The sequence below is a fragment of the Merops nubicus genome, unplaced genomic scaffold (assembly GCF_000691845.1).
Source record: "Merops nubicus isolate BGI_N331 unplaced genomic scaffold, ASM69184v1 scaffold625, whole genome shotgun sequence".
Taxonomy (NCBI): Eukaryota; Metazoa; Chordata; class Aves; order Coraciiformes; family Meropidae; genus Merops; species Merops nubicus.
Window position 1 is genome coordinate 83,512 of NW_008608787.1, and position 13,199 is coordinate 96,710.

At 39.7% G+C, this 13,199-nt stretch overlaps 1 protein-coding gene across 1 annotated transcript in view; it reads right to left on the reverse strand.

Annotated features, from left to right (window-relative positions):
* The window catches only part of PDSS1 (prenyl (decaprenyl) diphosphate synthase, subunit 1), a 17,088-nt gene extending 4,450 nt beyond the window's left edge, over nucleotides 1-12,638 (reverse strand). Inside the window, exons 1-6 of the mRNA XM_008940351.1 lie at nucleotides 12,292-12,638; nucleotides 6,811-6,952; nucleotides 5,916-6,027; nucleotides 5,718-5,827; nucleotides 294-374; nucleotides 7-118 (exon numbers count right to left, since the gene is read on the reverse strand). Of these exons, the coding sequence (XP_008938599.1) occupies nucleotides 7-118; nucleotides 294-374; nucleotides 5,718-5,827; nucleotides 5,916-6,027; nucleotides 6,811-6,952; nucleotides 12,292-12,638 (904 nt within the window). The remainder of the gene's footprint in view (nucleotides 1-6; nucleotides 119-293; nucleotides 375-5,717; nucleotides 5,828-5,915; nucleotides 6,028-6,810; nucleotides 6,953-12,291) is intronic.
* Nucleotides 12,639-13,199: the final 561 nt, after the last annotated feature.

The following is a 13,199-nucleotide window of genomic DNA, read 5'->3' on the forward strand; positions in this document are numbered from 1 at the left end:
TTAGCTGTCGACAAGCAAACAAGACGGGGCCTGTGGCTAATCCAAGCTTCAGATCTGCTGCTGTTGGTTTCCCCAGATGGTCAGCACACGATGTAAAATCCAGCACATCATCTATTAGCTGGAAAGAGATAAACATACTTAAAACTTTTTTTTTTTTTCCAACTAGAATTAGCTATAGAATGATCCGTTTTTTAAGAAAAGACTTATAGAAAATATTAAGATCCCACTTTTATTTCTAAGGCAGTTTGAAAAGTTTAAGTTTTAGATTACCTTCAGTTCAACAAAAGCACTACCTGAAAAGCTATGCCAACATTTTTTCCGTACTGGTATGCAATCTCATGAACTTTGGGATCAGGGCAGCCTAGAATTGAAACCTAAAAAAAACAAAAAACAAAACACAAAACCAAACCCAAGTAAATAGAAAGCTTTAGTCAGCATACACTTTTAGTCTCTGACCATAGGTGTGACATAGCAAGCACAGACAGTAGGGGTCTGGGAAAGGAAAAAAAGCTGACTCAGTAGCACATTCTCGCCTATCGCTGTTCATGGACACACACAAATAGCCAGGCTTGTTAGATAACAGGCTGGACAGCAGTGCAGAATTAAAAATATTTTCAAGCCTGGAAAGTGATTAGCTTTATTAAATATTTATCAGACAGAAATTATAATGAAGGATGAAGAGAGAAGAAATGTGGATGCACTGCACATGCAGGCTGGTAGTCATAAACAGTCCAGTGACAGAGGAATTCAGTTTATTACATATATAAATCACCCAGGGGATAATTAGAGGTCAGACAACAAATAAATGGCCATTACATGCCTCATAAAAGATCCACAAAACTGGATGTGTTGTACCCAGCATAGGAGAGGCAGTTACAGAAGATTATTTTTACAGGTGTTGTTTACTATAACTGAATTGCTCGGAAGATGAGCTGATTAGCTTGAAGACAAAGGTATCAAGGGATAATTAGTGGCAAAGAAGAGACAGTGAAGAAAGTACAGCAAGCTAGACAAAAATACCACTAAACTGAGATAAAGAAATAAAACATTTTTACTGAGTACAGAAAAAGGAATCAACTACTTGAGAGACAGATGTTTTTCTGAGTAAACTCCACAAAGCTAAAATATAGGACACAAACTAAGATCTGAGAATTAATACCTTGCCTCAAAGTAAGGGCACTCAGTGCTTTTGCATTTGTGCATTGAATATACACTTCGTAAAATGAGGTGGGTTATTTATGTTTACTCAAGATTTATTCCAGCCTTCAATAGAGGAATTAGGAACAGGTGACAAAAATCCATCCTGTTTTACTGCAAACATTCCAAATCCGCTGCGACTATCAGGAGGAGTGAAGATACGTTTTACTTAACGTAAGACTAAAAATACATGCTAGGAAAAACATGACATAAAAATGTGTGTATATACATAATTCCTCTTTAAGACTACACTAAGTAGGGCCATTAAAACAAAACAAAAATACAACCCCAAAACCAACTCCAAACTAAAAGCAAGTCCAGTAGTAGCTTTGAAGATGAACACGAAGATAGACATATAAACATTACAGCCTAATAAATGCGATGCAGCTCACACAAGATTAGAGACTATTTCATGCATCCGTTAATTTCCTAAACGAGCATCAGAACACTTCCCAGTCACAACCTGCATCCATGGGTAATTGTTAATGCCCAGAGGAATCTGGATGCCCGAGGCATTAATGGCATCTCACAATTCCCCATTTTATTTAAAAGAGGAGGACAGTTAGCAGGAAAATAACGCCACTTACTTTGCAATCATACAAAATCATAATAAACCAGAGTGAACTTACTGCAAATATGAGAATGTCTATTTAAATAGACATTGCTAGGGACTATCAAATGAGAACATTTTGCCCTTTTATCCTCCTTTTGATGCTTGTCTCTTAAATACCAGTAGTTGCCCCAAAGAGCTAACATCTGCTGCTGTACCCTGCCTAGCAAACTTTTGATTGCTTCTCTAATATATATCAAATAGTATCATCAAGTCAAGGGGACTTCCTCTACCCTGTTTCATGAAACATTTACCTACATTTCATGTGAAGAATTAAAATATGGAATTCAGTAGAACAGTGATAAGAGCCTGGTTAATGGCAAAGGATCAGAGTAGATAAAAGTTGGTAAATGGAGAGAGGAAGTGCCATGTAAAGAGAACTTTCTCATTTAATCTAAAAGATCAGGATGGAGTTATTCTTGTAGGTGAACAGTTTTCTGGGGACACAGACATTACCTATATAAAAAAAAATCAGCAGTGTACGTACACTTAAACACCAGAGGCAAAGTTAATCAATGCAAAATTAATTCTTGCATCTTTGAAAAGATAAGACCTTCATAGCTCCTATTCAGGTTATAAACATTTCTGAAGACAAAATTTAAAAATCCAGATTGATGTGCCCACCACACCTCAAGTGACCAACTCTCAGACCATAATCACACGAGCAACCTGCAACATGAATGGGTCTTGTCCATCAGGGAGTTCCTTCAGGAGCCAATTTCTCCACTTGCTCTTGTGGATTATTGCCCCCATCTGGACACTCACTGGGACGCAGGCTGGCAGCCTCATCTCAGTCAGCCTGTCACTCAGAGTGACAAAGTTTAACTGAAGCCATACTGGGCTAATTTACAAATACAAATCAGGACAACAATGTCAATATAATGACACACATTTAAATTATAAAGCTCACCCTCTGGAAATATCCTATAGCTCCCCTGGTATGACTGGCTGATTACAAATTTAAATATTGCAAGAATCCAGAGTTGTCCTCCACTAAATCCTGATCAAAAATCCTTCTTAATACCAAGGGGAACAAATTCTTTAGAAAGGTTCTCTGAATGCAGTAAAGCAAATCAATCTTCTTGGCATCATTTCAAAAACACTTTTTATTTTAAAAAATTGATTCTATTATTTTATATTACACAAGAGACTATAAGCCAACCTTGCCTCTTTATTGAATTCCACATCTATAAAATATTCTGTCATCAGCTCTGGGTAGATAAGTTACAGAGTACCATGTGAGGAAATGGCAGCTGGAGTTGAAAGCACTTGTGCATTTGTACCATTGGCCTGTATACCAGTGGGGAAGACCTGCTGCTGGGCAGGGATATGTTTGTATGAACAGTATCAAGAGATGTTTGGTCTCACACTCCTAGGTTTGTGGACACCATGGAAAGGAGAAGGCTCTAAAATCTTCCCCTTTTCCAGCCTTTCTCTTCCATTTTAAATAACAAGCAAGGAAAGTTATTGGCTGACCATAATATCTGATGCTACTGATGCCATCACCCTACATCTGTCATTGGACTTTATTGTAGTCTGCATGCCAAGCTGGTCCTGGGGGAGGGGAGGGGGGATCAATTTTGCTGGTGGGGATCAGAGGTCTTAGTTTTCCTAGACAGTAGCTCCACACCCTAGTAGGTTTTTCTGAGGAAGCCCTGTGCACACACCAAACTGTGAACTGGTTAAAGCAGGATCTCACAGGCAGATCCCAGAGCTGCATACTGTTCTTCTTCAGTCCCTAATGCAGACCTGCCACATGGAGCCCTGCCTTACATGCAGAGGCTGTGTGCTTTCTCCTAACAGAGAAATCAAGAATCTCTAGTGCAACTTTATTCTTATCTCAAGCATGGTTTAATCCCTCTTCTGAAAGCATGCTAGGCAAAATATAAACAGCTTTATGAGGGTTAGGAATTCACAGTACAGCAGGATAAAAAAAAAAAAAAAGACAACCTGCTCAGTTTATTTTGCCATCCCCATCCCAGCCTGTCTGATGACTAATAGAAATTCCACTTCAACTTTATTGTTTCTGAATTCTTGAACCAAAGTCAGCTCTCATATTTCTCAAAAAAAAGTCTTTCAGTAACTAAGGCTTCAGTGACCCTCTGGGCCATCTGCCACCATTTCCTTTGCTACTGTATGACTGACTGCAACTTTGGTAACCTTTCCTCATGTAGAACTATTGTAGAAATAAACTGGAGTCTGGGATGGCTCTACAATCTTGAAGAGACCCATTCTGTCCATAAAATAAGTTTTGTTAACGTAAAGGACTTTTGATTTAAATGCAGTAATGCTTTGGTGATGTAGAACGTATCTAATGCAGTGACTATCCCACTGCTGGCAGACTATCTATTATCTTGTCCAGACGTTTTTCCAGGAATACTCTTCTCTTCCATCTCTATGGCATGACACTGGGTAATTCTGCAACACCACCTGAACTTGCTTGACGTCTTCTTTCCAGTTAATGCTTTTATCTTATTTATGCACAGAAACTAATCACTGCTTTTTCCCCATCACTAACAGGAACTGAACAGCTTCTAATGACACACTAGCCTGGCTGTAACTGATGTTCTGAAAACCAGCAATCTTTCTCCTTAACTTTGTTCCTGAAAACAAGATGAAAATAATCTGGGGAATCACAAGTATTGACAAGTCAGAGTTTGTGATCCTGCTTATCATTTTCACTACAGAAAACAGAGCTCCCTTCTGATTCCATCCTTTTCCTTAGTTGCAAAACCACCTAAAGAAAAATTCCCAATTCCCAACACCTCCAGCCCTCAAAACAAAACAAATCAAAAAAAAAAAGGCACATTTGGAAGAAGACTCTAACCAGCAAGAAGGTTCTTTTAGAAAGATTGTCAAAGTGAATATAAATACTTGTATGTTTTTATTGGCGTAGCAAAAAAATGTGATGTTCCTTACTAGTCCAACTGCCCACTAATATAAATAAAGATTTGCAAAGGGAAATTCTTGCCAGGGTCATAGTGCCATTAATATGAGCAATCCAGAAGACTTAATTTCTTTCCTCCAACTACGGAAGGTATTTTCCCTCCCCACAAAATCTGTGCATCTCATTCCATATGATCCCTTTGATTTAACCAATTTTCAGTTGCTGTCTGTTGCACAAATGTACAAGTTGTCTTAGAACAAAGGAGGACAGCTAACCCACAGATTTTGTCTAAGAACTCCTTGCTATAGCATACATCAGCTTTATTGCCTTTAATAAAAAACCAAAACTTCTCCTCTGGGGTGAAATTATTGCCCACTTCCATTTTCTGTACTAAAACTAAACATGCTTTTTGAGTAAGAACATGATCTTTCTGTAAACAGATCTTTTTGTAGCAAAAGATTTCAACAGATTGAAAACAGATCTTTCTGTAGCAAAGTAACAGAACTGAGTGACAGAGCTGCATAGAGCAACTGATAATTAAAAAAAAAAACAGGCAAGTACAGAAGCACATGCTTCTACTCTTTTACAACGTAATGCAGAGCATACACAATCAGCTGTTTCCTCCCAGTGTTATGATTTAAGGTTTCACCTGGCACTAATGAATGGGACCAGGTGTCAAATAAGACTTAAAATCAAATTATAGGCCCAAGAATTATCAACGGAGATTAAAAATACTATCTCAAAGTTGCAGAATTTCATAAACCAAAGGCTCTCACTGTGAACCTTATTTTGATTCAAGTGAGGATAACAAATCTGTGTATGAATATAAAACAGAAAAGAAAAAGTGAAAACTGGCATTGGAGATTACACAGCTAAAGTGTGATAAAATGCACAATCACATACTGGCAAAATATCATTTAAAGGGTTTGCTATGGAGAGTCTCCAGAGAAAACAGCAGTAACTAGTTTAGCTGTGGAGCTTATAGTATGGTATGTTAACTTTAGAAGAGACAGACGTACATACTGCTTTACAACTGTTTGCTATAAGACTTGCAGTCTTCTTAAAAGTCTTCTCGAGGTAGTGAGCAAATCTCTCATTCTCATTTTCCTTGGAACCCAACTGGAGGAATTCACCTAAAAGTTGCACAGATGGGAGTTTTCATTTGTGGGTTTTACTGCTTAGGCAAGCAAATCTGAAGATAAAACCAGAAAAAGACCTTACCACGCACCAGATCTTCAATCACCTGAGTGAGAACAGAGATGATAGTAGTGTTTCCAATTCGCGCTAACGCTACGGAAGCAGCTGAGAGGATGAAGTCACCAGCTAGAACAGCCTACAAATAATAATTTTTAAAAATTGGTATTTTAATTTTTTTCCTGTATGTGTTCATACAGACAATACAATTTCCTTTATTTGGCAGGTCTACTCACACCACATCATTTTCCTACATAACACACACATCTCTCATTGTAACAGAGAGGAAACAGAAGGTAACCAAACACTAAACTTTGAACCACTTTTGAATCCTTGTCTTACAGAGACATTTGTACTTTTCTGTATATCCTCCTTGTATGCAGTATCTGCATAAATTTGCCTGTAAAGATTTTTGAACAGTACTTCTCTGTTTGACCGCTCTGTAGTGACTATTATGCCATGTTAGCTCTGAATTGCCATGACAAGTTCAGTCAGCAGTGTACTACTTTCCTTGCCTTTTCTGTTTAAGACCTTCCTTTTAATGCTCTATGAAGAAACACCTCTCAAAAATAAATTTAAAAAAATGTAGTGCCAACAGAAACACTTCTACGTTTGCTACTTAATCAGAATAATATACAGTGTTCTGGATGAGGTACAAATTCAAAGCATTCCATCAGCACTGCAAAGAACGGCATAAGGAAGAAAATCAGAAAACCATACTAAAATCATACATTATCTAATGCTTCTAACCGGTTCAGAAAAAGAACACACATTTGTCTTACACACAATCTGTGCACACCTCTTCATATTTTTTCTGGCATATCCCAAGACTGTGCCTAGACATAATTATGTGACAAATCCCCTAGGTATTTGTGCTCTTCTGAAACTGAAAAAAAAGTCTTGCACATAATAGCAAACTCACCTTCCTCTCTCCCCAAATTTGGTTGACTGTCATTTTTCCTCTGCGAGAATTTGCATCATCAATAACATCATCATGAACTAGGCTAGCTGTGTGGATCATCTCAGCAATTATGGCCACAGAGCGCTGGCTTGCTTGCACCTCCCTAAAATAAACCATAAGAACTGTCAAATAGTTACATCAATTACATGTGCTGCAGTACACTAGAAGAAAGCTCTATTAAAACCAAAAATTTTTTTCTCTGAAAACAGCCGTCATAGCTTTTCCATGGTCTGAACCCCAGCTCTCAAACCTGGAATTCAGAAGACAAGAGAGAGTTAGATCACGTTAGTGCACAGTAAGTGCAGTGGGACGTTCCCATTCTTCAGCCTGTGCCTGCCTGGCTGCATTAACAGCACTGCAAAACTCCCCAGTTACTGACTCTAATCCCTCTAAAGCCTGACTGCAATAAATAGCACAGCACCAAGGATGCCTGGCTGCAAGAAACTGAAAATCTAGAAAATGGAGAGGAGAGAAAGCCAGGCAGCTCCATAGATGAGTTTTGAGTTTTCCCCATTTCTGTGTTGCTCTACCTGTAAGAGACAGCATCACAAACTTTCCAAAGCTGACTAACTCTACTAACCAGAAACCTGGTAGTAGAAACAGATCAGCAGGCACAGAAACCTGCTATTCTACATCTGAAAGACATAACTCATGGATCTTAACCTTTATGTTACCTGATTACCTTAAGACCTCAGAGGGTCTTCAAAAGCCTTTGGAATTAACTGGAATTACACAGCAATCACTTTAGGACTGTAAACACCAGCTGCCTAACACTTTCTGAAATTCAGCCTCTGGGAAGATCTAACACAGATGAGTCAGCCGTCAGTAATTCACACCTACTTTATTTTTTAATCTAGGTGAAAAGAAGAACATAGAAGAAATTATCTAGGGAATAAAGTTGGCAAAATGCACATAAAAGAGCCAACCTAGCTCACACAAAGGACTATCTACCCTAGTATCCAACTGCCACTGCCTCCTTCTAGTATCTATCTTTTTCTCTTTTTCTACCCGTTTTCCTCACAGGTTGAATGCAGGATCCCAGAAATGGCTATCACAGTCAGCCTTGCCTTAAGGCTGTAACAAGCCTGCATGGGCATTGGGGGAAAAAAAAAAAAAACAAAAAACAAAAAAAAAAAAAAACCACCCAAAAGGAAAAAACCCAAACCAGCAACAACAACAAATTACTTCTGACATATAGATACCTTACTTCCGGTACACAAATAACAGCAGAGCAAATCATACTATTTTCCATCAGAACACAGAAAGAACTGACAGAAAAAGAAGATCATTTCAGCTCAGCTGAAGGGAAATAAAAATCCTACATTGCCTATGTCTATTAAAATTTAGTGATGAATCACAAAATGAAATACCATGTTAAGAGTCTGCTGACATAACCTTGTGTTCTGACACCTACCTCTATGCAGAGCTCTGCATTGCTGTCAGTGGGAGTTCTAAATCCTGAACAATAGCAGGATGTGTGGCTCATAGGCTATGAAAATGTGGCTTTTAAACAACAGAAAGTAAGAGCTGGAAACCTTCGTGATTGTTTGAAGGTAAGTTTTACTGTGGACTAGTAATTTAGTCAAATGCTAGTTCAGTGTAAGTAGTTTTCCAAAATAAACTGTTGTTACTAAGTAGGAGAACTTACCTTCAAAAAAATTGTAAAGGTCTCCAGCCTCTTTCATGCACTGGTCTCCTTTTTGGGACTCCCTTTTTCATTAATTATGTCAGCAGACTGGACTTCCTGCTGGGAAGTAGCAGTAAATGGCAACACTCACCGAGACACCAAAATCTTTCAGTAGTATGAAGACAGCACAAGGACAGACATTTCAAAAGCAGGTTTCGAAAAGTTGTGCATTTTAGTGCATTTCACCTCTGACAGTGACTAAAAATGGCAGAGGAATGCTCATGATTCATGCGTCTGCTTCCCAGAATGTTATATCAAATGTGATAATTTAAACTGAAGGGCTTTTCAAACTACTGTAAGGTCTCAAGCAAGGTTCTTCCCATCGCTGGCAAAAAATTTTGCCAGTTGCCTACAAACACCTTCTGAATCAGAGCATGCCTATTTTAGGGAAAACACAAGAAACAGGATCTTTCTCATTCCCTGCCATTTTTCATTCTGCTTCACCTGCAAAGCAAAAGTAAAAAGTAGCAGTAACTCAAGTCAATAGGTGTGTCCCAACAAGTTCAGTAAGTTGAAAGATGCCATTTTTAGGTAATTCTCAAAGTAAAGGCCCCCCAAGATGATATGACTTTTACACAAATTTTTTATACAACTCTAAGTTCATCTTCTTACATGTACATTATATTAATGTTTAAGTCCTTAATCACATTCTGTTTTTTATTCGGACCCCCTGCTTGATTCTGTGTTGTGCTTTTATAGACCTACAGCACCCGAGTCTTTTCCATTACAGAGCTTGTTTTGTGTGCACTGACCAAGAGCAAGGCTGATCTTACAGGTTAAAAACAAACCAACCAACCAACCCACCCACAAAAACACCAAACCAAACATACCTCTCCCTCCAAATATCCCTCTTCACAAAAAGGAAAAAAAAAAAAAAAAAAAGGGAGGGATGTGGGGTAATTTCAAAACAACACAAAACATTATTTACACTCTGCACCAAGAAGCTTTGCAATATGTTTGCCCATAAGTAAATATTGCCAGTTTAAAAGACAGGAAACGTGCAAAAGAACTTGCAAAATTTCTGTGTTGTGACGACACTCCTCGAAGTACATTTTTGCTGTTAAGTCCCTGTGGCTGAAGGAAAGGAACATTTCAGAAGCACAGCTGGTCACACCTAACTCAGGGAAGCACAGGCAATACATGTGTTAACATAGGAGCAAACCACAGAGCAGCTGAAAACCAGCACACAGTACAGGCATCTGACAACCATGGTTTGGAGGAGTGAAAGAAAGGAGGACTAAAGTTGCTGGCAGGTTCTAGTATCTTTAGGGAACATTATTCTCTTGAGTTTAACTGGCTCGTTATATTTAAGTATTTCTTCCACTATTCTGATGGATTTATTTCCCTTTTCCGTCCCCAAATCTTTTGTGGTCACTATTTTCTCTATTGAGATGTCTCTGTACTACTTTGGCCTTCTCTTATTTGTCTCTCCCATTTTGGATGCAGAAATAGAAATACATCCTGACAACTTTACAACTCGTAAACATCTCTGGAGAATACATCCCAAACAGAAACATTAAGTCCAGTCAGGCTAAGTGATAATTCTGTGAAATTCTGCACACAGATACGTGAAGAAACACCAGAGGATGTGTGAAATTGAAAGTCTGATTGACCTCAGCTTAAACTCTTTACAATTCTCAGTCTCACACAAAGCTGAGTTGTTATCATTAAGCAAAAAGCCATTGCCCAAGGGACCTAAGGACTCAGGGTTGGATTTCTGACACTTTGATTTTCTCAAAGGGAAAAAAAATCCAGCATACCAGCACAGAACAATTTGAATGCTTCACTTAATTTTTTTCATAGTAGTTTGGATTCTTTATACAACTGCCTTATTATGACTGCAATAAAGCCACATCAGTCTATAAAGACAGTTAACCCACTAGGTATTCTAGGTATTCCTCACCTCTAAACAAAACTGAGCACGTCACCTAACCTGTCAGAGCTACATGGGTGTTTCCCTCCACCCATCTGAAAACTCTCAGCTATTCTGGCGGGGCTCTGTGAAGACAAAGAGGTCTCTGTGGACTGCCTCATAAGATCAGGACCTACAACCTTACAAAGCTGTGTTCTGTTATCTTAACAGCCAAGCAAGGAAGAGTATTACCTTTTCTACTAGTATGGCACCAAAAGGAAAAAAAAAAAACAAAATAAACAAATGCAACAAAACAAACAAACAAACCCACACAAAAAAAAAAAAGACCAGGAAAAAGTATGCTAGGTCCAGCAAGTTACATGAGAGTTCAATTCTCAAGAGCAGCAAGATGAAGCAGAAATTCAACATCAGTAACACAAACCCCAGAGGCAGGGAAAAAAATGCTCGGTCTGAACAGCACAGAATATTAGCTAACCCCACAAGTCTACAGATGTTGTGGCCAGTATCTTTGATTACATGTGTGTAATCAAAGGTTCAACATAGAAAAACAAGTCTGGAAGAAGAATCAATATTAACTGAGGAAAAGAGTAAAATAAAAAACTAAAATGAAATGCTTTAAGGGAAATGCTTTAAAAAGCAGGAGGAAGCACAATGGAAAGCAAGTATTTATTTGACTCGGGTCTATAGCATAGTTACAAATACATGTTTCCTTCTCTGAATATTCAATTTTAAACAGCAAAAAGTTGGAAGAATAATTTGTCACCATGAATGCTGCTTCAAGAAGCAACAAGAATGAAACTAGCACCAGTGTGAAATAGAAGTACATGTATATACAAAGCAGTTGTAACACAGCCAGCTTCAAGAAGCTTAAAAGCAAAGGAGAAAATTCTCAGTAAGTGGCTATGCACAATATGAAAGTATATTCTTTTAGCATGAACTACCCAACCCTCAAAAGACATTGGTCATCACGCATGAGCCAAAACGTCGCGAAGACCTATATAAACATAAGTGAATTTTAATTACAACCAGGACTAGAAAAAAGTGGCATGAGGTGAAGAGGAAAGTAAACACCCTGGGATTTCATTATCTTCCTTTGCTGAAACATTTCTGTTCTCCCTACTGAGAATTTCATTCTGTAAGTAACATGACAGAGATGGTGACTCAGTCTGTCCTTATACAAGGAACATTCAGATTAATGGGGGGGCTTTGGAACATCAAACATGGTTTGTAGGTGCTAACAAAAACCACAACAGGTGTACAAAAGCTGCCAAATGCCATGGACATCTATAAATCAATGTGCACCATGTGGCTGCTCTCTCCCCTCCCTGACCTCCCAAACAGGAAGGAGAAAAGGCAGAAAAATACAAATGCCTGTGGACTGAGGTAAGGAGAATTTAATACAACACCACAAAAGGAGCAATAAACAAAAGTAATAACAGTAAGAACTGTGAAACAATATATAAAGCAAATGAGACAAAGACAAACCACGAACTCCAAACAGCAACGGTGGCATGACCCTGGACCTAGAAACAGCCCCTAACCCCCAGACTGTCCAGCCTGGGCCAGCCAGACCCCAGAACACGTGCCCAGCCTAGCTCTCCTGCCACAGGCATGACATCAGCATGCTATTACCTACCCCAGTGGTAGTTCCCTCTCAACTTCAGGTGAACCAGGACATTATCCATCCCTTATTCTAATACCATCTGTGTCACACCCATCAGTTATTTAACAATTAACAACATACAATGTAATTCACTGGCTGTTCCCTGGTTTTTTGAGGGCCCCTAAGATAATTGCCAGCCCCCCCCCCCCCCCCCCCCCCCCCCCCATTAATTCTCCTTGTGGTACACATCAGAATTCTCTGTCCTCCTGCATCACCCACCAGGTGCATCCAGGTCCTAGAGCAAAAGCAATCCCATGGATGAGTTTGCCTTTGCCAGAAGCAGGGTTAACCCAGACCATCTTCCCTAACACATTCTTCATGTGCATGATGGGGACATTATCCCTTTCTACAGCACACAGGAGTTTTGACTGGGCAGGGCCAGCTTGATTGGTGGATCCTCTTGTGTTGACTAACCAGGTGTCCTTTGCTAAATTTGTGTCCCAGTGTTTGAAGACTCCTCTCCCACTGCTTTCAGAGTCCATTTTAACAGTCCATTGTACCTCTGTCTTCCCAGCAGCTGTTGTGTTACAGGGGATGTGACAGACCCACTCGATGCCGTGCTCCATGGCCCAGGTGTCTATGAGGCTGTTTCAGAAATGAGTCCTGTTGTCTGACTTGATTCTCTCTGGGGTCCTGTGTCACCACAGGATTTGCTTTTCAAGGCCCATGATGGTGTTCTGGGCAGCAGCATGGGGTACTGGATGTTTCCATCCATGCAGTGGTTGCCTCCACCATTGTGAGCACGTGGCACTTGCCTTGGCAGGTCTGCGGCAGTGTGATGGAGCCAATCTGCCAGGCCTCTCCGTATTTATATTTGACTCACAGTGCCCCATACCACTGGGGCTTTAACCCCTCGGCTTGCCTGGTGGCAGCACACGTCTCATATTCAAGGATGACCTCTGCAATAGTGTCCTCGGTCAAATCGACCCCTTGGTCTCAAGCCCATCTATATGTCGCATTTCTCCCTTGATGACCCCACTGGGCTATAAATAATTTACCCTTACATTGTCAGTCCAAATCCACAAGTCGCTCCAATCCTGGCAGCCTGATCCACACACTGGTTGTTTTGATGTTCCTCTGTGGCCCAACTCTTGGGTAGGTGGGCATCCACATGACGTACCTTCACG